This window comes from Hippocampus guttulatus, chromosome 19, assembly GCF_054856545.1.
Source record: "Hippocampus guttulatus isolate MCC_2025c chromosome 19, RoL_Hgut_1.0, whole genome shotgun sequence".
In the NCBI taxonomy this organism is placed as follows: Eukaryota; Metazoa; Chordata; class Actinopteri; order Syngnathiformes; family Syngnathidae; genus Hippocampus; species Hippocampus guttulatus.
Window position 1 is genome coordinate 786,957 of NC_141279.1, and position 27,328 is coordinate 814,284.

The 27,328-nt window shown below is 52.4% G+C and overlaps 2 protein-coding genes across 3 annotated transcripts in view; one reads left to right on the forward strand and one right to left on the reverse strand.

The window, feature by feature from the left end:
* The window catches only part of fbxl15 (F-box and leucine-rich repeat protein 15), a 68,010-nt gene that overhangs the window by 32,477 nt on the left and 8,205 nt on the right, over positions 1-27,328 (reverse strand). The window contains exons 5-6 of the mRNA XM_086138463.1: positions 22,319-22,427; positions 12,140-12,242 (exon numbers count right to left, since the gene is read on the reverse strand). Coding sequence (XP_085994589.1) covers positions 12,140-12,242; positions 22,319-22,427 — 212 coding nt within the window. The remainder of the gene's footprint in view (positions 1-12,139; positions 12,243-22,318; positions 22,428-27,328) is intronic.
* Positions 1,326-17,584, forward strand: LOC147189392 (paired box protein Pax-2a-like). Of its 2 annotated transcripts, none has more exons than XM_086138460.1 (10): positions 1,326-1,762; positions 2,638-2,803; positions 3,345-3,542; positions 5,379-5,458; positions 5,568-5,687; positions 9,110-9,285; positions 11,739-11,853; positions 14,966-15,067; positions 15,824-15,910; positions 16,319-17,584. In XM_086138460.1, the coding sequence occupies exons 1-10, from the start codon at positions 1,720-1,722 to the stop codon at positions 16,393-16,395; spliced, it is 1,164 nt and encodes a 387-aa protein (XP_085994586.1). In that variant the 5' UTR covers positions 1,326-1,719; the 3' UTR covers positions 16,396-17,584. The 2 variants fall into 2 exon arrangements, with proteins under 2 accessions (XP_085994586.1, XP_085994585.1); XM_086138459.1 differs by having other exon boundaries at positions 16,338-17,584.

Here is a 27,328-nt window from a genome sequence, read left to right on the forward strand (position 1 = left end):
GGGAGATTTTCTTTTTTTTTTTTTTTCGGCCGTTGCATTCCTCCCCCATTTGCATGCGCACCTTGGCGCCAAAGTGCAGCCCGATCAGCGCCTCAGCTCCGGGCCTAACGTCCAGTTGCAATTGCTCTCGGGAGCGAATCAAGCGGCGCCGAGTTGGGACCGGAGTGAGCGACGGCGCCATCTGCAGGCCAAGGACGGCGCTGCGGCGAGAGCCTCGCTCCTCGCGCAAGAGTCGGCCGGGTGGTCTTTCACGACCATTGCAAGATTTCGGGAATGCACCGAGACGCTATTTTTCACGCTCCGTTTTCGTTTCGATGGAGGGTTTATTCTGGCGAGGTTTGCGACGTGCTTTTTTTTTTCCAGCTTTTGCAACGCTCGTCATTGGGAGGATTTATTGATGTCGTGTTAAGAGAATTTCTCTCACGTGAAATGGAGCCATTCAAATACGAGCTGAAATTTTTTGGCGAGATTCATTTTGCAAAGTTTCCTTGCCCACTGGCAATATTTGGGGGGATGATGCTGTCATTTTTTTTTTTTGGAAATCTTGATGATAAAAATACTTAATTTTAATTACAGGTGATTTTTGCGCGCGTGTGTGTGTGTGGGGGGGGGGGGTTATATTTACATGACAAGCATATTTTATTTTCGGGCTCTATACCATGAGCGTAAAAGACGAAAAAAAGGAGCATTGGTGATAAATATACAAAGATTTAACAAGTCAATTTCCAGAAAAATGTCTGCTTGATGGCCAATATGATCTTTTGCCCCCGCGTGCCCCCGCCACCAAATGACACATTGAACCCATTTCGGCTCTATTTGGGACCTCCTCCTGTTCGACGACAAATACAGAAAGAAAAGTGATTTTAAAATGCATCATTGATGGAGCTTTTGAACTCCAAATATTTTCTCATCAACGGCCTTCGATTGAGTTGAAGAAAATGTTGCGCCTAATTGGCAGAGAGCAATTTGGCCCTGAATATTTTTTTCTTTCCAAACATTCCCACGTTTCATTTCGATGTTTGGAACGCTGGCCGAGGTTCCTTATTTGGACATGCACTTCCTGGAAGAGTCAGACCTCCTCATCTGGACTTTTTTTTTTCCGGTCTGCGAGTGTGCGTGTGTGCGTGTGTCGGGATGTACAGCCTTTGTCTGACAAGTCAAGCATGGGGGGAGTGCGGGGGGGGGGGGGATGTACAGGGAAGGTGGGTGTGGGGTACTCGTCTTGTGTGTGTGTCGGTTTGTCGCTTTTAGAAGCACACACACACCGACACGGGCTTCATTCCCGGTGCAAACCCTCCACGGAAGCACACCACAACTGCACTGGGAGGGGGGTGGGGGCGGCCGCCGCGTACGGATCGTGGGGAGCTACAACCGAACCGAGCCTAGCCGAGCCGAGCTTCCCAACGCACGCCGGAGCCCCTTTTTCGCCCTCCCGCGATGAGCTTCCCGCTCGTTCTGCGGTGCTGAACCCCAAAGGGGGCAGGGGGGGGGGGCGGTGGCGACGCACCTGCCAGCCCCTGGAGCGGACTGCACCCCGGCAGCGGGGCAACTTTCATCCCGAGGACTGGGGCGGGGGTGCAAAGTTGGCCCTCATCTGTGCTCCTGTGGCCGACGAAAGCATCGTCATTTCATTTCTTTTTTTTTTTGTGTATTCGGCGACATTGGTAAGCAGGCGACACGGCGGCTTGGGTTGATTTGTTTTCTTTCCTTTGCTATCCGATGGATATTCACTGCAAGGCGGACCCCTTCGCCGCCATGCACCGTAAGTAGCCCAACGCCGCTTTGGCCGATTCTTCGTAGCATCGCGACGATGATGATGATGATGATGATTATTATTATTATCGTGCAGGGAAACGCTGCAGCAAAGTGCATTTTTTTAAGTTGCATGGAGCACGCAAGCTTTGAGCGTGCACGGGGAAAAATTCGGGGCTGTGTTGGAGTCAAATGAACGACCATTTGGATGTGCAACATTTACGACTCTGCTCGCACGTGCACCTCCATCCCATTTAACTGGAGTGAATAACGGATGCTTTTGGGGTGCCCCCCTCCCCCCTTTTCTGCAAAATAATCTGCGCTGTAGGTTGAGTTCTTCAAGATGCATCATTCTTGAACGTTAAAACGTGAAAGGGAATCGAAGCTGTTGCGTGTGGACGGGAAAGTTGTTTTTTGGGGAGAAAAAAAATGGAATGAAAAGAGAAGTCACTTGACTTGGATTTCTTTTCGTGGTCGGAGGTCCGAAAATAGGAAGCCCTTTTAATCAATTGCAATTATAGGAAGAGAGACTGGCCTTTCGCAGACGATTTTTGTCAACAATGGTTGGGGGTTTTTTTTTGTTTGTTTGTTTGTTTGTTTTGTCGGGGGGGGGGGGGGTACTTGGGGACACGTGGCCTTCTTCCAAATTGTGAATGAATTTAATGAGTCATTCATAATGAGCGCGAAGCTTTCATCAAAAACCGCTTGGCTTCTCGTGCTATTTTCGACTCACATGGTCACGCAAATTTAGATGTAAAAAATTTAATTAATAAAAAATGTGCATTTGGTGGCGGGGGGGGGGGGGTGTCGCATCTCTGACGGCTTTTATGTAATGTTAGGCCGCCGGTGTGTGCGCGCGTGTTGCTGCTGTCGTCTCCCACGTAGGGCACGGGGGTGTGAACCAGCTCGGCGGGGTGTTCGTCAACGGAAGACCCCTCCCGGACGTGGTGCGCCAGCGCATCGTGGAGCTGGCCCACCAGGGGGTTCGACCGTGCGACATCTCCCGGCAGCTGCGCGTCAGCCACGGCTGCGTCAGCAAGATCCTCGGCAGGTACGCCGAAAAATGCACTCTCTTTTTTTTTTTTTCTCGAATCGGTTCGGGTTTTTTTCTCCAAAAAGCCCGCTGCAATTGCGTGGGCTCCCGAAAACGAATCCGTGTCGTCAAGTCCGTTTTTAATCTTCAAGCGGCACTCGTGTGCGCGCGTCGGTCAGGAAAACAATAAAAGGCGGCTTTTGTGTGGCCGCATGACTTCAACGTCAACGGTTGATGGAAATCGTTGGGCATTTGCACGAATTTGCACGTTCGTCATCGAATTGATTAATGTCGGATTTTATTTTATTTTTGTTTGAAATAATGTTTTGACCAAGCTATTGCCGCCGCAGCTTTTTTTTTCCCCCTCGTCAATTCTGCTCCGAAAACAAAGGCGCGAAATCAACACCCGCTATGAGTCAAAACATTTCTCGCTGTGGTTCTATTTGATTAGATTCGATTTTTCTCCGTCTCCAATTGTTTCCGGCCGATCTGCGGTCACATCATTTGCGCGTGAGAACGGCCATCAAGGCGAGTCCTATTTTGTGCGCCGCGCGCGCAGGTACTACGAGACGGGCAGCATCAAACCGGGCGTGATCGGAGGCTCCAAGCCCAAAGTGGCCACGCCGAAGGTGGTGGACAAGATCGCGGACTACAAGAGGCAGAACCCCACCATGTTCGCGTGGGAGATCCGCGACAGGCTGCTGGCGGAGGGCATCTGCGACAACGACACCGTGCCCAGCGTCTCCTCCATTAACCGGTAAGAGCGAGCAATTTGGCCCGCGGCCTACATTCTTCTCGATTTATTCATAAATAGATCTCGATATATATATTTTTTTGACCGCGTGGCAAAATTGCGATCGTTAATCGGAAATGATGGCCGTGAGATGCACGGCCAGTGGAAACCTTTAACAGGACTAAAATTGGCTGACCGTTGGTGTTTCTAATATTTTGACCCTGCGGCTTCGCAACCTCAATCGGCTCACAATGCCCAGTTTTGGATGAACGTAGTCATTCAATTTATTCTGGTGGTTTTCAACCCTGAGAGGTGCTTCGAACGTTTTCTAGAAAACATGAGCAAAGGAACGCAAACGTCTACGCGCGAGTTTTTCGAATCTGTTCTTGGCCTTATCTGGCAACACCGGAGGCGAGGCGAGGCTCAGCAAATGAGGAAGGGCCCGAGTACAACGCAAACGCAATAAACAGAGCTCAAATGAGGGGGGGGGGGGGGGGGGGGGGTAGGTATGGCGAGCTTGATTTACTCTCAAAAAACGAGGCCTGGAATGGGCCACAAGAGGGGAGGGGAGGGGAGGGGGGGTCAATACCGCTACGAAAATAGATGACTATTTTACATCAATCTAATGTGCAACATACAATTGTCCCCATGTAAATAAGTAGGAATAGTGTCTCGCAAACTGATGTATTTTCCTCACGCACACCCCCCCCCCCCCCCCCTAGTGATGAACTTTGCTGAAGACGCACTGTTCCATAGAGGCATTACATTTTAATGAGCTGATGGGCGAGTGCGCACGCACACAAGCAGGTCTTTTAAATAAGAAAGGGCGGAAGAAAATTCATTTCATGCTCCGTGCTCACTTAAAAAGGCGACAGACACGTGCACGCGCGATAAATGAAAAATGTATGTATTAATGGCACGAACCAAAAGACGAATAAAAAGATTCTTTACTCTCCTTTTTCAATTCCAATTAAAGGCGTCTAGTTGGGGGTCTCTTTATGTTTTAGGTGGGAAATTGAATCGAGAAGAGTTTTCATTCCATCCGTGGCTTTCAGCTTTTATCGGGGTGGCCGGCTCCAACGGTGGAATTCATTTGGAGGTATCGCCGGGTCAAGGTTTCACGTCGTTTGAATAAAAACAGAGCGCTAGCCCAACAGCGGAATTGCCGATGCCATTTTGGACGGTTTCCAGAAAACCCAACCATCACTCGACAAACAAAGAGAGTCCACTTGCGTCCCTACCATTCTTGCAACTTCCTGTGGCTTGGATGATTGAGAATCAATAGAGCAAGAAAGAACACTTTTTTTTTTCCACCCAGAAAATATGTAGAGTATATATAGCAATAATAGTACATCATAGGAGGTCTGCCTGTCTGAAATGATCCAAACGATGCGTTCAGCAAAATTCAGTGCCTCAAGTTGTGTTCGAGGTCACAAGAAAGCAAAGCAAAGTCCAGAAGAAGAAGAAGAAGCGTTTCCAAATGACGTTGACGGGCCACCTTCTCTCGCCAGGGCTGCCACTCAGACGGAACAAATCTAAGGGCAGCTCGCGCGGAAGAAGGGGCCAAATAGCAACTATTGCTTTCCTGTCACGTGTCATTTATAGCAGCGCATTTGCATCTCTTTGCCTATCGATGAGGCCTCACCCGCGTTGGCGTGCTGGGAGGTCGGGGGGGGGGGGGGGGGGGCGGCGCCGGAGGGGGATGCTCGTCCTGCGGAGGGTGGAGGCTCACCTCTAAAGTCGGGGAAAAGGCCTCGTCCCCGAGGACTGGCGAGATAGAAAATGGACGCATGCAAATCTCGCTCCTTCCAAATTCACGTTTTCAGCGAGGGGGGGGGGCGGTCCAACTTCCTTTTGCAGGATCATCCGAACAAAAGTGCAGCAGCCCTTCCATCCGTCGCCCGACGGGACGTCCCTGTCGACGGCGGGCCATACCTTAGGTAGGCAGCGCGGCCGCCACCGTGACCGTTTTCATCAGCGGCGTCAGCGGGAGCTTGAAATGGACTCGCAGCGGGTCTTGATGAGCTTTTTTTTTTTTCTCCCTCTCAGTGCCAAACACAGCGTCTCCACCAGTAACCAGCGCCTCCAATGACCCCGCGGGGTCCTACTCCATTAACGGCATTCTGGGTATTCCGCGATCCAACGGTGAAAAGAGGAAAAGAGATGAAGGTAGGCTAAGTTTACTGAAAGAAAAAAAAAAAAAAAAGCTGTCAAGGCTCACCAGTGGGGGCGTCTGACATTTTCACAACTTGGTTTGGCCGAGGGCGGCCCGGTAGTCCAGTGGTTAGCACGTCAGCTTCACAGTGCAGAGGTACCGGGTTCGATTCCAGCTCCGGCCTCCCTGTGTGGAGTTTGCATGTTCTCCCCGGGCCTGCGTGGGTTTTCTCCGGGTGCTCCGGTTTCCTCCCACATTCCAAAAACATGCATGGCAGGCTGATTGGACGCTCTAAATTGTCCCTAGGTGTGAGTGTGGGCGTGAATGGTTGTTCGTCTCTGTGTGCCCTGCGATTGGCTGGCAACTGATTCAGGGTGTCCCCCGCCTACTGCCCGAAGACGGCTGGGATAGGATCCAGCACCCCCGCGACCCTAGTGAGGATCAAGCGGTTCGGAAAATGGATGGATGGATGGATGGTTTGGCCGACAGCTCGGTGTCTCCTCCTGTAGGCCGACGGCGAGATGACGGGCATTTTTCACTTTTGCACCCCGGGGGTGTCGCTGGCGCGGTGTCCTCAGAGGTTCCGCTTTTGATCCCTTGATACGGTCATCTCGGTCTCGCGCCGGTCGGCCACCTCCAAGTGGAGCGCATTGTCCCCGCGGGGGTGCGTCGGGTCGGACGAGTTTTGAGAGAGGAATCCGCCCGCGATGCGATGCCCGGCGGCGGGGGGTCGGACATTCCGAGATCCCTTGGCCTGTGACTGGGGTGGAACCCCCGACGCTTGTGCTTCGGGTGCCCGGACATTTCCGGCTCGGTCTTGATACGCGGCTTGCGAAACCTTCTGCGACCAAGTGGTTCTGTCCCCCGCGAGACTACACTTTGGCGCCGTTTTGAGGACTCTGCTTGATTCTGATCCATTGGCCCCAAAAGGGTGCGGTAGGCGAGCGGTTGTCCCGTTGGAGATTTGAGGGGTGCCAATGGATGGCGGCACAATCCGTTTCTCCCAAAGAAAGCTGAAAGATTCCAATTTGCGGCTGGGTCATGCTCAGCCTCGGTCCCAAGAAGCCTTCGGGTGTCCACGAGTCCACCTCCATTGGTCTATATTTCAGGGACTCCTCCCGCAGAGCGATTCCCAACGGCGCAGAACTGGTCCGTGCCACCCCCCCCCCCCAAAAAAAAAAAGTGAGCATCATTCTTTCCGCGCCGTGCTGAAGTTGCAACTCCAGCTGGAACAGGCGCCAGCGTTGCAGGCGATGACCCTTCATAAACCCCCCCGAACTCGGCCGCGCCGCTGTGTCAATCCGCCAGGGAGTCTTTTTGATTTGAAGGCGCGACCTCTGCTCTTGTCTGCCGCAATTAATCTTTATGGAAGCGATTAAAGGCCTTTAGATAATTACGTGTCAAGATGATGTAGCCGACCACCCAGGTCAGTCAAGAAATGCGCGACAGCTCTGGGGTTGTTTTTTTTTTTGTTTTTACTTCACCCCCCCCCCCCCTTTCCTCCCCCTGTAACAAAAGTGCCTTCAATGGCGGCAAGAAGGCCCGGGGGCCTTGAATAGATGATCGCTTCCGTAAGCAAGAGACTTCCCGAGTGCCGCTCCGCACGCGAGCGGCTGATGACAACGGCTGAAGAGATGCGAGCTGCGTTTGGGAACGGCGCAAAATGCCTCCTTTCCAGAGCGAGCGCGCCTTGACGTCGCGCCGTCTTTGTTTTCTGCGATGCCGAGGGAGGAATTGATGTTTTGATGCGTGCGCGCGCGAGGCGGCTTGAGGAGGCGGGGATGACTAATGAGCCGTCAGAGGTAGATTTCCTGGCAGAGATATCAAAGCCAGCATGACGTGGGCACGGCAAACGACATCATCAAGGCAACGAGAGGCGGCGGCGGCGGCGGCGAGGGCATCGTGCGAACGGCCACTGCTTTCCGGAGTTCATTGGCAGCGGCCCTCATATTCAGCGCAACGTCTCCGATGACGGAAGGTGCACGTTTTCGCGCCGATGGCTCCTGAAGGGCGCAAGCCTCTTAGAGGGCACAGAGAGGAAGCCGGCGCCATTGTTTTTAGTCGGCCAACAACATACAAGGCGCCACTTTTCGGAGGACAACACGCCCAAAACCTTAAAGATGGCAAATTTTTGTTCCATTTCGGTGTCAAAGCACTCAATCATCCCGATACGAGTCCTCATTTTTTTTTGCCTCCGCCGATCAGTCGTAATCGGCGGCACTGAATGAATGGCGCGTTGAAGCAAATTCTCATCAAGCGCCGCCGCTCTCGGCTAATGTCTCTGCGTGGCCTCGTTTGCGATTCGTACATATTTATTTGTGCACCGCTCGCTAGGCTGTAGTCCACAGTCGGTAAATGCCGCCAGCGCATTTCCTCGCAGCGAGGCCTCATTTAACGCGGTAAGCCGCGTCATGATTATGGCGAAAGTCATTATCAAGCACCGAGGAGGGAGGGAAAAACACACGCACGCACACACACACACAAGGCAACCGAGTATTTGCTCCCGCGGCGCTCTGCCAAGTACGTTTCCTAGTCGGCGGTGCCCTTAAAACGAAATGTCCCAAATGACGGCGGCCATGTGCAGATCATGCGCGGCGACGCGCGTTTATGTACGCCGGGGCCGGGCCGGAGGTGTCGCGATAAAGCGACGCGGATTAGAATGCGCGGCGCCGCCGAGAAGAGCTATTCGCGGCTGGCTTTGAATCCTCGATACTCGCTCGAACGGTTTCTAAAAGCGCAGAACCACGCGCGAAGTCGACTTCGCCCGCCGCCGCCGGCCTGCGTTTGCGCAGTTAGCTCGTTAGCGTACTTATCTGAGCGTCCGATATGAGAAGCTGCCTGCCAAAAAGGCAAATTTTGGCTCATGAAAAATGTCGGGGCAGACGATTCATCTCTTACTCATCCCTTCCAAATGACTATCGGTGCAGAACAAACAAAGGATTCAATTAGGGTGGGTGGGGGGGGGGGGGTTGTAATCTGATTCAAATGAGTTTTGATTGGATTTTCCTTTTGGGGAAAGGACAACAATATATCAGGGGTAGGCGAGCATATGCGCGTTGACATGTTATTTAAACAAGGATCAAAGCCTTCATCCGAGGGCAGGGGTCGCGACCTTCAAGCGTGACGACTCCCGTTTGATTGTGTCGACACTTTTAGGAGGAAATTGTGAGGGAAAGGAGCACCTCTCGCTGGGTTTGGGCAGGACTTTGGGAAACTTTGGGCGGGACGCAGCGCTCGGCTCGGAAGCTCCCGCCGTGGGTCACGCCGGTCAGGCCTGCGCGCCGAGGGAGGCGGGGCGTACGACCATTCTCCCAACCCGCGATGAGTCGACTCGACAAACACGCTTGCGGGAAGGACGGTTTTGACAAAGGCGTCGGGGTGAGGCGCTCGCGTTCGCGGGGGCAAGCGTGTCGACTGTCGCTCTCTCTCCTTGTAGATGGCTCAGACGGTTCTGGCCCAAACAGTGATTCTCAGGGTAGCGTGGAGAGTTTACGGAAACACCTGAGGGCCGACGCCTTCACCCAGCAGCAGCTGGAAGCGCTGGACCGTGTCTTTGAACGCCCCCCGTACCCGGACGTCTTCCCGACGTCGGAGCACGTCAAACCGGAACAGGTTAGTGGAGCCGTTTCCTCTTTGCTCGCACGTCTGCACTCGCGCTAATTCAAGAGACGGGGAAACGCGGCGGAGGATTCCTGCCGGGGAAACTCCCGCGCGGTCTTGATTTTGACACGAAAAAACACATTCCTGGCATCGTCGTGAACCGACACTAACGGCATGGCAACGGCGACGTCTTGCCTTCACGCGCCGGCAAAATTTCAAGTGATGACGCGGCAAAATTCCGCTCGCTTATTCCTTCGTGATTCATTTGCTGAGCGGATGATGGGCAAGCCGAGCGCTTTCTTCTGATTTACGGCGACATGAATGTCCTTCCCAAAAGCTACTCAGAAAAATAGAAAGTTGCCATTTTAACACAAAAATGGCCCCGCCGTCTCGTCGAGAAAGAAGGTGGCGAGAATACAACAAAAAAAAAATGAAAGCAGTGACGGGAATGAAAAAATCAAATCCAAATTTCCAAAAGAAAGGTTGTCACGGACCAAAGGCGCGGACGGCATCACCGTTTCCGCCGCTACAGGCTGCCGGGACGCATTTTCAACTAAATGCTCGTCACCGGGTGGTCTGCCTCGCTCGCCTCCATCCTCTCAAAGCGAGGACGCGTTTTGGAAACGGTGGCGTGGTCACCGCGGCTAGCCTTCCTTTACATCCCCGACGCAACGAGAGACGATCCGCGTTCAAACTCCGCGTCGGCGCCATAAAAAGCGGCGGCCTAATTGAGTGCATTTTCATTTCTCTCCAATCGCGCCGAATTAGGCGGGCGATAAATCAGTGGGACAGGCCTCACCTCCAGAAGAGGGCCTAATTTGCAGCTAATTACAAAACTGATTTCTACTGGAAGATCAATACCAAAACCAATTGGAAATGACTCACAATCACAAAGAGCGTCAGGGGGAGGATTAAAAGGCTCGGCGCGAAGGCACCGAGGGGGGACGCTGGTTGCACTTCAAAAAAAAAAGGAACCGTTCAGAAAAATCCGTTTTAATTTAACGCAATATTAATCAGAGCGCTTCCCCTTTCATGGGGGGCCTCCTCCGACCCCCCCCCCTCCTCCCCGTGCAAAACGCGGCCCTATTAGCCAAGTGTCTGTGCGCTGTAGTGACGCATTAAAAAGCCATTGTGGCGACGGAGCCCTCCCACACTTCTGCCTGCCATGTGGTCGTCCCCTTTTCACGCCGCGGCCTCCCATCTGCATGAGAAAACGTCTGCCCGACAGAGCCAAACAGCCCACCTTGTGCCAGCCAACAGTTTTGAGTTTAGCGGAGATAGGAGCCGACAAGGGGGGGGGGGGGGGGGTCACGGGCGTAGAGCCCCCTCAGGGGATCGGGGCCCACAGAGACACAACCGGGCCTCGGACAAGCTTTGTCCCACTCCGGAAGTCTCATCTCATTAAGGAGGGAGGGGGGAAAAAAAAAAAAACACGCCAGCAGCTGCTATCACAACAAAGTCATTCTTTTGTGCTGGATTTAGGATCTCAATGGAAAACAACGTGAAAGCAATCAAGAGATATATCTTTTAAATATTGGGCTGAACCCCCCCCCCCCCCCCCCATAATTTTAAACCTTTTAGAATTTGACTCCAAAAATAGTGCGGCAAAAAAACATAAGACTTTCTTCTTATCACATCATAACAAATCTTAATTTTCAGTGGGGCCCCGATATGGTCCAACACTTTTTTTTTTTTCTCACGGAATTCACCGTCTCCTCGTCCTCGGAAATGAAAGCACAGAGCAAAAGCAAACATGAAGTTCCACCCCAAAAAACAAAACAAAAAAAAAAAAGCATAATCGGCCCACAGACAAAAACTTTGGACTCATTCAACGGACGCAAGAGCGAAGCTCAGCCGTGACTTCCTCTCTAGGTTGCTTTGCTTTGACTTTTTTGCTGGGTGGGGCATTTGCGTCCAATTCTGAAACGCGCATTATTTTTTGGGAGCTGCCATCGCACCACCTAACTTTGTCTCATGTCAAGTTCTTCCTCGATTTGGGTTCAGAAGGAAAGCAAAACCTCCGACGTGGCCCTCAACGGGCAAACCCGGAAACCAGCCGAGCCATGACTGCGAAACGGCCGGCTTTCTTTGCCAACTCCCTACTCCGCAAGGACATTATTATTGTCATGTTTTGATTTTTTTTTTTTTTTTTTTTTTTTTTTTGCCGGTCATTTCGCTGAAAAACTCAATTGTCGCCGCGCAACAAACGGGTTGTGCAAACTCCCCCTTAAAAGGCATGACCAAAGCATTAAAAATGCGGGTCATCGGGAGGGCAGTCTAATATTTTTAAAAGGCGGGCGGGCGACACGCGCGCTCCCTCGAGACGAAGAGCGGCCGAGGCCCGGGCTCGCCCTCGGACGAGACGCAAATCCGGTGGCGATACGCTTCGGCGGCGGCCTCGATCCGGCATGGAGGTATTGTCTGGTTGCGTAACCCCTCCGTTGTGCGCCCCCCCCCCCCCTCAGGCTAATGAGTACGCGCCGCCCGGCCTCAATTCCAGCCTGGACGAAGTCAAGCCCAGTTTGTCGGCCAACGCCAACCCGGAGCTGGGCCCCAGCGTGTCGCAAAGCTTCGCCGTAGGTAAGATCGAGCCCCGCCGTATGGCAACGCGTCAACATTCCAAAGCCAAACAATCAAGTCATGGGGAAAGGCCGCCCCCACACCCACCCCCTCGGAGCTTTGGCGCCGGCCCTCGGAGGGTGCCGTGGCTTCGTTCTGCCGCTGGTTGGCTGCCCGTGCGATTTGCTCACTTTGCCGCCTAGAGGCGGAAAACGGGCAACGCGCCTCGCGAAATACGCCGCGGCACTTGGGCCGCCTCGCTCTAACAGCGGCATCGTTTAGTTGACGAGCGCGGCCGTCAGCTCACCTCTCTCCTTGTCGCGGTCTTGGAAATCCTGTTTTCTCGCGGCCGGTTGAGCTTGGCTCCGAGGTGACGACGACTCCTTTGCCGGTCACCGCGCCGCGATGGGCTGAAATAAAAGATTTGCAGTTACGAGGCCGTAACTCTTCGAGCAGCTTGGAATGAGCTTGGCTTCTAAATAGGAGGGGGGCATGAAACCCAGAATTTGCGTGTCTGAGTCCCTGCCCCTTTCATGACATCCGAAAGACGGCAAATGAAAAGGCGACGCTGGCGCTGACAGTTTTAATGCACAGGTTTTTCTTGTCTTGTCGAAAAAAGTGAACATTTGGACGTCAAAGTTGGCGGGCTGCCGTCGTGCCAAATCTGAAGAAGGTCTCGGGTGGCTTTGCGTTACTCACCAGAGATTTGGTCCAAGCCAACTCGATGAGGCGCGGATATTCCGGCCGGGATGCGATTTGTGCATTAACGAGGAGGAGGAAAACTTGCGATTTCACATCCCACATTGGAATGTGAGGCGCGCGGATGGAATTTGCATCATCTATCGGGCCGGATTCACGAAGTCACGGCCGGAGTTCGGGATGGTGACGCCAGCCATAGAAATCTTTTGTGTCCTGCGCCGATCCTATTAGGCGCTTGAAAAGCGGCAGGCGCCGCGAAGAAAGGAGTGAAGGCCATTGTGCCCAGCATCGAAATTCAGAGGCCAGGTCTTCTCCCCCCCCCCCTTTTTTTTGCTCCACAGTCGCTGCTAAATAGTCCCGCTTACCCTGAGAAAACTCCACCGAGGATAATTGCATATTGTCGGGTCATTTCTATTGTTGAGATGGGAAGACATTTTATTTGATGAATCTCGGCTGAGGTGCGCCGTCTTCCGCTTCAAATTCAAATGGGCTCCATTTGTGAAGGACCTTTTTTTTTTTTTTTTCTTCCCCAAGTAGTCAATGGCGAGATGGCTTCGATACGGCCGATTGTCCGCGCCTTCTGTTGCGAGTTCCTGAGCTGAGCTGTTTTTCTTCTCGCCGATCAAGGGGAAGTTTGGAACTTCTCGAACGATGCAAAGTGAGGGGGGGGGGGGGTGCCGTCCTTCCCCGCCGAAAGGCCGTAGCCGCGGGTGCGAATGACACGAACCGCAATCCTTTGACTTCAAATTTTTTCGTCTGCAAACGACGCGACCGAAAGTGACGTGCAACAAAGTTGATCGTTGAACGTTTGATCATGAGCGACTTTCAGCCGGCGTTTGGGGATTTCAAGTCATTTGGCGAGCCAAACATTCTTTACTCCCTTGTAATTAATTAGGAGCCCCCCCCCCCCGCCCCCCGTTTTCTGGCTTGCGAACGCCTCAAAGATGGAGGTCAAAGATTTGCGGTTGTTGCGGCGAACATGAAGGTGTCCCCGACACGCTCGACTGGCCGGCGCTAAAGAGGCAGGCGCTAATGGCCTTGCGCCGCTGCCAAATGAAGATGAAGTTTTGCCGCTGCGCTCGTTGTCGTCATGCTCAAAAACTTCCCGCGATTGTTTCGTCTTTGCCAAAGCGTTGCGATTGCGAGTCCAAAACGGAGCTCCGCGCCGGAGGGGGGAACGGCCCCCATTTGTAGGGAGCTCAACTCCTGACCGTGTTTTAGGGATCATTTGCAGTCGCCGAGGACCGTCCGTCTCGGCGGCGCGCGCGGGAGGTTGGGACGAGGGCCGAGATGATTGCAATTTCTCTTGCTTTGATATTGTGTCCGGTTCCTCCGCAGAGACGAAGAGCCGGCTTTGCAAAAGTTGCCCGCCGCCCGATCGGCTTTGTGAGGTCATACGACTTTAAGACGATTTGAGGTTTTCGGATGCGACGTGAGCACTTGGGAAACTTGACGTTTTCATCACCTGAAAAGCGGGACAATCGCCAAAACGGGATTCTTTCAATCAATCAAAAGTATCGCTGCATTTCACAAGTCGTGTTGAGCTACGCATCTACTCGCTCAATGATTTCAAATGTTCTTCAACGCCGAGGCTTCATACAGAGATGAGCCTTTTTTTTTTTTTTTCTTGAATGGCATCCTGTCCTCATTAAAGTTCCATGGAGAGAGTCTTCCCCCCCCCCCCCACAACCCCTTTCTCGTTACCCCTTTTGGAGCCCTCGCCGCCACAATCTAGCGGGGCCACCGGTCCACAATGGCGCCTGTGCAGATTGAGGTTACGCGCCGCGCTCCCAAAAACCTCCCCCGCGGGCCAGCCAGGACGACCCGAACCGTCACTCTCAATTACCGAGCTGAATATGCGCGCTCGGCAGAGGGGGCCCGCGGCCGGGCTCGATCCCCCGAAAGGCCGAAAGCCGCAGCGGAGCCGAATCGGCAAAGAGTGCAACGGACGAAACGGCGTTCGCAAAATTGTCCTGACGCGGAGCACTTTTTTGCAGTGGTATTGAACATGTGAATCTGTTCTCGGGCACTTGTGCTTGTTCAAGGCGTGATCATTTCATTCGTTCTGGGGTTGTTGTTGTTTTTTTCATTTTTACTTCCTTTAGTTTCCTAAAAAAAAAAAAAAAAAAAGATAGCATTCGTTTTGTTGTGATTCCGATCAATGTTTGACAAGCAACATATGAAAAAAGAAATGCTCATAGAAAGACTATTTGTCCATCTTTTGCAAAAAACACTCCAGTTATCATGCCCCCCACCCCTGCCCTCCTCCAAAAAAAAAAAAAAAATAGTTTGTAGCCTCAAGTAGCTCCCGGCCTGGGAAGAAAAAAACCAAACACGCTCCGGTATGGTTTTCCAGATTTCAAACTTTCTGGCTACGTCCCGACGTACTAACGAGGCGGATGTCGTTCTTTTGTGTCGTTTCTGTTGTGCTCAGGTCGCGACATGGCCAACACAACGTTACCCGGGTATCCCCCTCACGTTCCACCCGCAGGCCAGGGCAGTTACCCGACTTCCACGCTGGCTGGAATGGTTCCTGGTAAGTCACGATGGCAAAACGGACTCGCGCTCCATTTTCTGTCCCTTTTATGCCGACTTTTCATTTTTCGCCATTCAGTCCGTGCAAAAACAACCGCGCTGTCGCCCGGGAAGTAGCAACGTCCTGAATTGGATTTGCGGGACTTTGACGAATAAAATGCAGCCAACGCACTCCCCTCCAGCACCCCAAAGACAAACGCACCTCAACATTGTCGCCGCGCTCCGGTTGTCGCGCGACGTTCCGGCTCGTTCACCCCGCACGCAAGGAAGGAGATTTAGCGTCGGGCGCCAAACACTGTTAAAGCAAAGCCATTCCTCAGCGGCTCCGTATAAACGACGGCCTTTATTGTCTCGTAAAGGAAGCCGAGGTGTCGACGCGTCGCTCGCCGCGGCGCTCGCCTTTCTCCCGTGAAATTCTGCGCTGAAAAGGCGCACGGCGAGATTGATGGCACCGAATCCAAAATGTACGCGCGAAACGGTTTATTAATAACGCCGGGCGTTTATTAGCGGACTGGCTCGGAATTAAAAACGAGGCAAGAAGAATGGGGAGATGGCCATAAAGGGGACGCGCAAAGGCGGCCTGGGCGTCGCCTCCCGTGTTGTTCGCCGTTGCGTAACTTCAAGCAAAGGAAAAAGAAAGACATGAGGCGCCCGAACGCTCTCACGTCGACGGCTATCGACGGCCCTCCGCCTCGGCCGTGAGAAATGGCGAAAAAAAAAAGGAAACGCTAATGGATTCGCGCTGATGTTTTTGCAGGGAGTGAGTTTTCGGGGAACCCCTACAGTCATCCGCAGTACACCGCCTACAACGAAGCTTGGCGATTCGGCAATCCGGCCTTACTAAGTGAGTACCGCGGACAGCTCGGCGCGCCGAGTCGCTTACGGCTCGCTGCGCATTCTTTTCGGCGAGTGGCAGGCGACTGTGTAACGGAAAGCCTTAAGGACTGACCGCTCGATGTTGAAGGCATCCGCCGCACTTCCAACGACAACAATAGGTTGACAAATGTATCGCACGCATATTGCAAAATCTTATACATCTTTAGATTGAGATGAGCCGCTAACAAGATTGCTCAGCTCGTGCTTCACCCAAAAAACATTATTCAGAAAACTATTCATGATGGCAAAAAGTTCATTTTGGTCCTTGGCAGTCTCGCAAAAAACAAACAAAAAAAAGACATTTTTTTTAAAGCCCCCAAAACAACGTTGCTGTCACTCCTTGTTTGAAATGGTGCGTTCTTCTGTTAACTTTCAGGTTCCCCTTATTATTATAGTGCCGCGTCGAGAGGCTCCGTCCCACCCGCCGCCGCCGCCGCCTATGACCGCCCCTAGTTACCATGGAAACCAAATCAGCCTGCAGCACCGCCGCCTCAGCCTCCAGATTTGAGCACGGCGAACTCACACCACGAGGCCACTTTTTTGGGCCGTTCTGCTTTGTTCTATTTTTAGATCGTCTTCGACTTGCCGAACAGTCGAGGCTTGCAGAGAAGTGAGAGGAAAAAAAAAAAAAATTGGAATCCGCCATCGTGGACCAATACTGTACATTCCTTTGCTTGGCAGCTCTCAGCGGGACTGTTTGGGGCTACAAAATGGAGCGGCGGCCTTTCCTTTTTTGTTTTTTTCCTATTTCTCCTCTCTTAAAATGCGAACGCCGCGAGATGAGCCGGCCGCATAGTCATTATTCATCCATCATCCGGCATGGCGGAATGCCGTGAGAAGATTACGACTGTGATACACAATCAACGTGTTTTTAAAAAAAAAAAGTGCAGTGCATTGCCACGGAAGCAAGTGGATGTCTTCCCATTGATATATGATTTTTTTTTTTTCAATCACTAAAGTGCTGCGTCAGGATTTGAAAGGTAACATTTTGTGTCCTTTTTCTTACGTTTGCCGTTGATTTTGCACTATTTTCAGAGGTTTTCTAACACTGGAGCGTTGTTGGATCTGCGGGAATCCTTAAATGCGTACGTGCGTTCGGTTTGGCACTTAAAGCGACACGTCTCGACAACATGCACTAAAAACACACTCGTAAGGAATGACGAAAAAGTCGGCGCTCGCGGCGAGAGTCAAAAAGCGGGCCGTCCATGCCTTAAAAACAAATTCGAAAGCTTCTGCGTCAACAGGTCTTGTTTTTTTTCATTTTCTTTTGACTGAATGTAGTTTACGTTCGCCAAAGACTTCTCGTTTATTTTTATTTCCGGGCCGCCTATCGCCGAGATTGGCGTCGGGAACGTGATGCCGATTATTTTCATGGTTATGATGATTCATATTTTTAGGGACAAGCCACACGCTTCCAAGGAAGGCCAAATGTATACGTTCTATGCAGCGCAGACGGTCGTCATATGCATATGAAGCTGTTCAAGGTACAGTGGGTGGAGTTGATGTCATGTTCATTCGTGCGAGTGTGCGCGCGCGCGTGCGAAAACACTGTAAATACAGGAAGGACTGTCTTTCATGTTCATGGGTATTTTGTCTTTCATTCATGCTGGTCACACTTGTATAATAATAATAAAAAAGTGTCTGAAATCTTTTACCTAAAACATGGTTGTTATTTAATAAATTATGATTTTCTAGTTTTAGGCATAAATATATATTTGTATGTATGTATATACACACACACACACAGAGGCCCTCCAAAGTAAATAATATTGGGCGGTTTTAGACAATTTAAATTATTATCTTGACCATTATTTTGACACATCTGTAATGTATTTCCAAGCAAATGCTCCATTTTACTTGACATTGTCTCGAACAAAATCCCTTTCTGATGTTTTGGTGCTTTTTCTAACCGTTCCTCTATGGTTCGTAGAATGTCACGTGAGGCCGCATCAGATGCTCTGACGGTCCAGATTTTGCCCACGCGCCGTAGGTTGCCGAACCCCGAATTAGAAGGCCAAAAGGCAGATGTGGCGATCTATTCTGCGCTCCTTCGGAGTATCAATCCGTTTTGAAAATGTCTGCGCCTAACGAGCCTGTTTGGAGACAAACGAAGCGACTTCTCAGGTGTAAGCGCCATCACGCGCCTCAGAGGCGGGAGCCGTGGAATGTTTTCTCCGACGCGGATCAGCAAGCAGCGAATCAAGTGTTTAACCTCTCTCTCTCACCGCTTTTTTGTAAAGCCGAATTAATTTTTTTTCCTCTCTCTCGTCGCCTCGGAATTCAATTTGCGCTTCGGTTGCAGCCGCGAGATTTATGCGCGAAATCCTTCCATGACCAACCCCCTCCCCTCTTCCTCTCCCTCCCTCTCTCTCTCTCTCTGGAAGCTTATTTTCACTCTTTTCTTCTCACCGTAATCCCCGCGCCTGGTATGACTTAGTTACGTCCTTATTGATTTACAGCCGGCGGACAGCGTCTCGATTAGCCGCGAGCAATAGGCGAAGGATTTGGGCAGGCGATAAAGCGCACGGCGTACATGTAACGGCACGTCGGGGCCGCTAATGGGACATTTCCTGCGTCGTTGGAAAATAAGTGGACAATGGACGAGTCCATTTTCTCGCCCTCAAAAGCACACGCGGGGCGAAGCGACCCATTGCCAATTCCCACCGGCGCCTTCGTTACCGACGCTCAGGCCAAAACCGGTACGGCCTTTCGATAGCAGCGTAACGTTTGGCATTTTGGTTCGTGCCGCTACGCTAACGCTACACGTACAAAAGCTCTTCATTTTTGACCGATTCAACGAAAAATGCTTTGTATGGCGATACAATCTCCTTTTGCTTCGTGTTGCCGGGAGGTAGACGCCACAAGCACGGAAGGAAGTCGGGGACGACGGCGGAACCGCTGTTGACCTTTCGAACCGCTGACTGCACACGCCGCGTGGACGACAGTGCGCTCTGAAGATGCTGCCGCGGCCAAATGCTAATTTGGTTAGTGGCGTGTCAAATGCACAATAAATCCTCGAGCTGTTATCTCTTTTTTTTTTTTCTCTTCCCTCTCTTAGCGCCCATGACACGGCGAGATGGCGGCGTGGAACTATGAAAATGCATTTCACATCTTTTCATATTCCTCGAGCGGCCGTTGGGTGGGAAGGGCGGAATGGATGTGCCGCTTTAAGCGCCGTATCTAATCGGAGGTGGCAAAATGTCACACCATTCTCCGCCATCCATCAATCGGCGCCTTCGACCCGTTTGTGCCGACGGGGCGGCCGAGCTTGTTTATGAGATTCTTTCACCTGTCATAAAATCCAAGGAAATACGAAAAGAAAAAGGATGCCTTTTTCATCAGGTCGAGGTCAGGCGAACCCCAAGATCACGAATAACCAGCCTAATGGCATCATGGCTTGCGACGGGGCGCATTTAAGGCCTCGCTTGATTCCGCGCTTACGACCTGACGGGCTAGCAGATGAAGTCGCGGGGGAGGGGGGGGGGGGGGGGGGGTAGTCTCCAAAACAGAGAGGGCCGGCCCTCTAATCGGCTGTCAGCCCCGGCGTTAGGCCCTGGCAAGCGAGGGGGGGGGGGGGGGCAGCCGGGGAAAACATTACGAGAGGAGAGACACTGCCCGCGGTAAGCGCAGACTTGCACCTTCCTCCGCCGCGCTCGCTGTGGAGTCAAAGGCATGATGAATTGCCCTGTCAACGCAATTCATTCGGGGAGCAATTAATTGGGCAGAAATGAACTTGAGCCATCAGTCGCTGCAAAACGGGCGGCGAGGCGTCTCTCGTCAGAAAGAAAGCTGCGATACGGGCGCGTGGGCACGTGGTGGTGGGTTGGGGGGGTTGATCTGAGAAGGAATTGGTCATTTAATGCTTTAGCGCACCGGAGTCCTAAGAGGAAGCCATGACAGGACTCCCCTGGTACTTTATTTATGAGTTATCCAAAGCGGCGAGGGGCCATTTAACTGCCTCGCTCGGGGCCCGTCAACTCGACTTCTTGTCATGGAGTCTCCGCAAACAGGTCCTCCAGGCAGCAAGCGCGGTCCAAGCGGGAAAAGACAAATATTTTGGTTTGCAATCACTTGTCACGCCGGCGCTTGCCAAAACAACTCGACGGGCTGTCGCGTCGCCTCTCATTGGACCGTTGCCTTGAAAACTGCATTTTACAAACACCCCGCCAGCATCCCCTCGCACTCCCACTGCCAATTTTTTTTAGGGGTCACTTAAGAAATCCTCTTCGAGCTGGCGATTTTTTTTTTTCTTTCAAAAATAAGCTCATTTCCAAGTGACCCCTCCCCCTCTTTTTTTAACATCGGCCTAACGCTTGGTCCCGTCCCTCGCGCGGCTGTACCTAATGAAGTGGCCTTTCCTCCAAAGTCCTCGCCGGCGATCAGACGAGGCGCATCGTTAATTAAACGCGACTAATTGGGAACATGAGAGCAGGTGCCAGGCTACGGGCTGACAGCGCAGACAACAGGAGGGAGGAGCGGAACGTGACAAGCGGCGCAGACAAAGCAACTTTCAAGTGCTTTGTCGCACGAACCCTCCGAGGAATTGACGTGACGGAGCAAGAGTAGGCCGGGGCAGCGTGGAAGAAAGGCTGGGGTGGGGGGGTTATTTTGCAGTGAGGAGGGGGTGATGGCGCTCCTCTTGTCGGAGACCCCAGTTTCCCCAATTTGACGCCGATGCCGACAAGCGACTTTTCTCCTCATTATGCGCGCGAGTCGGGTGCACCTCGTGAGCGAGTGAACTCCGGGTCACCATGTGATGTTTTTTCTTTCTTTTTTTTTTTTTTAAATATTGATCTTTTGTATTGCGGTGACTTAGGATCAAGTGGAATGTATTGCCACACACACACACACACACACACACAACTCCAAAGCTGATAACGCTCATAGTCAATTACTCAAAATGTGTATCGGACCATCTGGGCGCCTTCATTTTTTGACGTTGTCGTTTTATCGAACTGAAACTCCTCATTTGATGAAGAGGACCGAAAGTAAGTTTGGAAGCATAGAAATAAATGGCATTTTTGCTAATAGCACGTTGACCCCAAACACATGACAGCGATTGTATTTTAAAAAGCATCAGAAAACGGAGCTTTCTTTCTACTTTCTTGTGGCCTGCAGAGGAACTGACTGAGGCAACTTGCTGCGGACTATTCCCCAAACTTTCAATATGCGGATGATGATGTCGCAAATGGGCGCGGGATGAACCCCTTCGCGATGCAACGTGTGCATTTTATACGACAAGAAATGTGTTGATGAGCGAGCGCACCTGCCCGAACCCCCAAAACAAGGATGTCAGGTTGGCATCATCAATAACAAGTGACAGGAAATGGATTTTGGAAGAGGTTCACCTAATTTCCCAGCTCACAACACCACCAGTAATTTAAAGGAACTAAGTGACTCGATTTGTTCTCCTGCACGACTGTTAATTTGCTACCCGCCCCCCCCCCAAAAAAAAACAAACACTAATACCGAAGAAGAGATGGAGCCCTGGTTTAATTATCAGGGGATGACTCTGACTGTGCATCATCATTAGTTTGACTAAATGGTGGCGGTCAGCGACTCAAGTGCTGGTAAATGGCACAATTAGCGGGCCGGGCGGGGGAGAGCTCCGTTCAATTTGAAAGCCGCCTTTCCTAATCCATCTCCGGTGATCACCAGAAATCCCGAGCGGTGCGTTTCCACGCCGGCCGCCGACATTCATCAGTAAAATGTCAACGTTGTCATGGAGGAGGAGCAGGCGAGGGCAAAACGCACGCCCGACTCTCAACCGACGGCGGGCTTTTTGTTCTCCGCCGCACACCGTTTCCAAATCCACCCGATTCACTGAGATTTTGCCGCGCCTCCTTCACACCGGGCCTGGCACTCCCGCCCTCTTTACCCCCCCCCCCCCCCGCTGCCCCTGCGCTTAATCCCTAAGCGCACTCGCCGGGTAACCCCGCCAGGTGCGGCGGGAGTCCATAAACACAGCTGGTGCGCCTCAGCGCCGGAACGCCGGGAGCGAGCTTCACCTCGCAACCTCACTCGGGCCGGTCTTTACGGGAAAACCGCACATAACGTGAGACGCGAGTCTTTTTTTCTTCTTCTTCCCCACACACAGTTGTATCTTTGAGTTTCACAAATGGCCTATAGAAGAAGGCGGGGTTTTGCGAAAGCCAAGCCCTTTGCGATTGGCGGCTTCACTCATCTGCGTGGACGACGAGGCTTCGCAATGTTTCGCAAAGATGCTGAGCCGGAACATGGCCGCTTGCGGACCGACCGAGAAGCGCAACTCGAATTTCTGGCTAAACGTGGGCAATAAAACCATTTTGTACGACTGAAAGATACCGTGACCCGACGACGGCATTCCGATGCGCTGCAGTGGTCACGTTGAGCTTACCTTCCCGTAAGATCTCGTCCGAGGCCTCCGGTGGAGCGGCGGCGACTCCGCGTTCACGCGTCTGCCGCCGTACGTCTCGATTGGCCGGGAAATCCACCGCCTCCCGTCCCTGATGAAAGTGGGCACAGGTTAGAACAGCTCCATTAAAAGAGACGAGCAGCCTTTGATCCAAACATTCCCGCCAACAGTGGGTTGCAAAACGTCCCGTCGGGAATTTGGGCTTTTAAATCAGACCTGATGAAAGCTGACGCGGGAAAACTTTGGCCGACTTGGGCGGAACGCAAACACGGGGTGGAGTTTGTCGCATTGTAACTGAAATGCTAAACATGTGGCAATTTCGGCCTTCTTGGTGTTGAGGGACCTCTCTTTTTTTTTTTTTTTACCGTACGCAGCTGTCATTCAAATCCGCACGACACCGTGCAGAAGCGCGGCAACAGACTTTGCTGATCAAGATCAGTGAGCGGACTCGTGTCTGCAGATGTCTGCTTGCGCGTCAGGAGGAAAAACGTCTCGCTGGGAAACCGCGAGGCGCTTTCACCAAAGCGACGTTGGCATCCGAATGGCGGCGGGGGGAGGGACCCGCGAACGACTCCTTCAGGTGAAGTCAAAGCCGAAAGGTTTTCCATCGGCGTGTCGGTGCCCGAAAAAGGAGACTTTTCAGAGACTGCGTTGACGCGAGCCAACGCGCACACAATTGGAGAAAGATTACAGTGGTGCTTAAATATTCCCGATCAGTTCAATTACACTCCCCGCAGAATTTATTTAGTGGAGCAAGCTAATGTTAATCAGCATTGTATTGGGGTTAATCTAGCCGGTTATTACCAATTTGCTCGGCGCGACCGATGCGACCGTGACGAAAAGAAAAAGGCGCTAAAGGGGGAGCCATCATTTCCCCGATCACGAGCGCGATGGCTGATAGACACGAAATGTTTGAGAGCAAAGCATTTTCTCTCCAGCTGGCCTCTTTATAGATCATCATGAAAATATACGACTTAAATCAAAGGGGGACACGCAATGGCGGCCCTGCTGTTCAATAACGACTTTTGTATTGGAGATCATCGACCGAGGCCATCCGTCTTGTCGAGCATCCTCCACTCTGGAGGCCAAAGCACTGACATATAAACTCCCCCCCTGCGCCCCCTCCTCGGTATTTTTCCCTAATACGTACAAACGGCGGCGTCTCACTTGGCACTAAAGTGAGTCGATGGGGCAAATTGTTGCAAATTCACCGTCGGGCATTTTCGCGGAGGCGGAAATGTACAATCGACCCCGTCCGCCTCGCCGGGAACGCCGCGCCATTCCGACCCGAGGCGACGTGTTGTCATCCAAATGAGATGAGTTTATTTCCCGCCACCCGGCCGGCGTCCGTCCCATCGCTCGGGAGGCCATCGAGCTGGAAAGGAGCGGCGGCGGCGGCGGCGGCGGTCCAGGTTCCACACGTGCGCTCGGGAAAGCTTGGCCGCCGCCCAAACGTCTGGCCCTGCCTTCTGTGCAGGCGCAGGCTTGGAAAGCGGGAGGTGGACAATATTGCGCGACAAATTTCCTCTAATCGCGGCGCGATGGTCGACAGGCTCCAGAGGGAAGGCGAACCGCCGCCAACGCTCGGCAAGACGGATGCGACGGCAGCCGGCGGCGGGACGGTTGGCGGGAGCGCGGGGGACGTTTGGAGGGATCGGGGCGGAGCGCTCGCGCGCGCTCTCGGCCCGCCGCCCGCTTGCACCGCATTGACCTTTCTGGCCAACGGCCGTTCGGTAACCGGCGCCGGCGCGCGACTGCAACGATTTGCCTTCGCGCTAACGCGGTTTCCCGGTTTGCAAGTAGCGGGTGCAATGAAAAGATCAAAAAGATGAAGACGTTCATGAGAGCAATTACTTTGACTTAATGCCCATTTTTCACGGGGGCTTACGGTCATGAGCGTAAAAGAGCCTCCGACTCATCCGCCCGGGAGATGCGCTCCGATGCGGCGGCCTTGCGGCTCGAGCAATTTCAACATTCAGCGCATACTTGATGTCTTGCCATGATCCTTTCATTACGCCGCCCCAAATTTGAGTGGGGAGCCGAGACTCACGGGTCGCAAGGAGAACGCCAACGCAAAGCTTTAAAGATTTCAAGGTTGGAGAAAGTCCAAAATTTGCTTTTGTGTTTTTTGGGTTTTAATGAGCGCAATTGTCAATTGACCGCCACACACGAATACCATCACCCTTCACCCATCGGCCCAGTGAAAAGCCAATCCCGAAAAACGAGGTCGCATGCAAGCGACTCCAAGCTGCCGTTTGGTGGAAGCGAGCGCAGAATATCCCAAAAGAATAGCCAACTCGAGTTCTCGTTGTGAGCGCACTGTTACCCAAACAGTCTTTTTCATTTTCTTTTCCCGGTTGTTAGGCATGGCACCGGAGCCCATTCTAGGAAATGTTCCAGCTCCAAATCCGAGCTAAGCGTGTGAGTACACCCGGAGCCATTTTCCGTGCACTCTGAAACGGGGCAGAACAACACCCAAGTTGACGCCTTAACACGGAAAAGAAGCCAGCGGGGAGGACTTGTATGGTCTCAAATGAGCAGTTGGGGGGCATTTGCAAGAGGAGGAGGAGGAGGAGGGATTGGGGGGGGGGATCCATAGCAACAGTCAAGTCCCCAGCTGTCATGTTTGGGCTGAGATGGGTGCCGCGAGCCCAGGGACCACTTAACCTCGACTGCACTTCAACTCGGGAAGTGAAGATGCCGCACTGCGCCTCACTTAAAATGCAAACTTTATGTGCCCCCCCCCCCCCACCCCGACCCCCTGCACAAGGGAAACACTTTTGGGGGGAATTAACCCGAGGAGCTCGGCAAAGAAGTCTCTGAGAAATAATTAACCATCAAAGCTGTCGTTTGGAAAAAAAAAAAAATGATGATGACGCCATCAAGCGAAGCATCCGAACACAAACTGGAATGTCAGAATAAAAGCCTACTTTGTAACCGTTTCTACAAAACAGTGAAATAAAGTGCTTGGAACTTCCACGGCACATTTGAAAGAACTCTTTCGAGCCAATTCCAGTTTACTCGAAGCTGCCGTGCAGCCAGAGAGAGAAACGTTCTTCCGAAATGTCAAGCTAATTTTTAAAGCGTGTAACACGGCGAGCCCGCTAATTGGGGTGCTGGATTCTTCAGAACTTGCGAAACTTCATGAAGTGCGCTTGCACAATCCAAATTAGGTTTAAATCCAGATTGCACGTTCTGATTGCGTCTGAAAAATTGCCACTCTTATGTTCAGAGCTTCCGATCGTGTCCAAGCGAGCGAAACCTCGGGGTCTGGCCTACTCTCAGTTGAGGCTGCGTCTTTCCCAATTTGGACCGGCTCCGACGAGACGCTCCCTCACGTTGCGGCGGGTGGGAAAAGTGGACGGATGAAGTCTCAAATCCAAATTGGAATGCCCAGGCCCCGGTCGGGCAGATTACGGGTCCCTGCGCGTAGCCCCCCCGATTCCTCTCCACGGGCCGAGCAAAACGACGCCTGCCGTTTTGCGATGGAAACCGCGGCATTGTCCCCGCACGGCGGGTCCCCTTCTGGCCGTCTAATCAAGCTCCCGCTTTCACTGCAGCTGCTTTACGGCGAGCGGCGACGCTGACCTCTGAGGGGGCCCCGCCTTCCAACCCCCACCCCCGCATCCCTCTGGTCCTTTGGGACCCTTCAACAAGCTTTAGAGGCCAAATGAGGTGTAAGTCTATTAAAAGGGAGTTTGTGTGCGGATCACACTCCCTCTGGGGGCGGCACGGTTTTTTTTGCCTCGTCATTCAGGTGCGGCTCATTTCCGTCTGCTCGGCGAGGCCTCGCCCACCCTCAAACCAGGGCCCGCCGCTCCGATTTCAAATGGCCAGCGTCTCTGCGCAGGAGGAGGAGGAGACAGCTGATTTATTATTACGGCGCAAAGGGATGCGGTTTTAATTTCATGGCGCGGATTCTTATTCCATTCCGCGCCGCGGTGCCATGCTCGCCGATTCATTGACGAGACAATAAATATGGCCGCATGCAAATGAGTCGGGCGGGCACTTTAAGGAGTCCCTTTAAGAATCCAAGACTGGACTGCCGGTCCCATCAGTTGGAGCAATTCTGTGACCTAGCTTGCAATTGGTGGGCCTCATTTTTCTCGATCTCTCTTTTGAGCTGAGGAGCATCGTTTCCCCATCAAGCGGTGACAGAGTTTGTCAGAAGGGGAACGGTGTCAGCGGTGCAGCATTAACCTCGGGGAGGCCATCTCTTTGTGCGGTGCATTAGTCACACTGGGGACGGGGGGGGGGGGGGGGGGTTGCTTCGTCATAGATTATTGACTGGCAGGCAGAGGCCTGCGCCGCACCGTGTGGACCTAAACCTGCACGGACCAGGGAGAGGCCCGTCCACCCGTAGAAAAGCCACGGAAATGCACGAAACATTTCCATGGTAAACAGTGCTTACGTGTGTCTGTGTTATCAAGACGATAAAAAGAAAAAAGAAGAATATTCACGAATGCTATAAAATTGGCAGTCGCGGGCTCATCAAACGGAAAGTGCTGAGGGGGGGAGAAAAAAAAAAAAACAATTGCTTCCACCAACTTAGACGAGCTAATTAAAAAGGCAGGCAATTTCTCTCCAACAGTCACACTCAGGATCTTTAATTGAAATCAAAATGAATGGCGCTCGGAAGGAAAACGGCGAGCGGGGTGGCGGAGGAGGAACGCGGAGGTGGCGCCATTTTACCGGTCTCGCCTGGAAATGGTGTTTGATGATCATTCGATCGGGTTTGGCTTTTTCTTGTGAAGGCAAAAGCAAGAGATGCGTGGGCATGTTACAGCGACCACAAAAGTCAAGGCCTTGCGTACTTTGGGTTCCAGGTCCACACTGGGTCTAGTTCTGGAACAAAATGCGAAACATACTGGAGGAGAATCCGAGCTCTCATCAACGATGGGTACGAGTGCAAGAAAAACGAGCGGTGTGCTGAACCTGCCATCAGAGAACTACTTTCGTGTTCTTCAAGACGCCACCGACTTGTCAAGATGC

Excerpts from the sequence above, each read along its gene's own strand:
- LOC147189392 (XM_086138459.1), top strand. The coding sequence starts at position 1,720 with ATGGATATTCACTGCAAGGCGGACCCCTTCGCCGCCATGCACC. Across the intron at positions 9,286-11,738 it reads AGCACGTCAAACCGGAACAG|GCTAATGAGTACGCGCCGCC; the intron begins GTTAGTGGAGCC and ends CCCCCCCCTCAG. Across the intron at positions 15,911-16,337 it reads CGGCAATCCGGCCTTACTAA|TGCCGCGTCGAGAGGCTCCG; the intron begins GTGAGTACCGCG and ends TTATTATTATAG.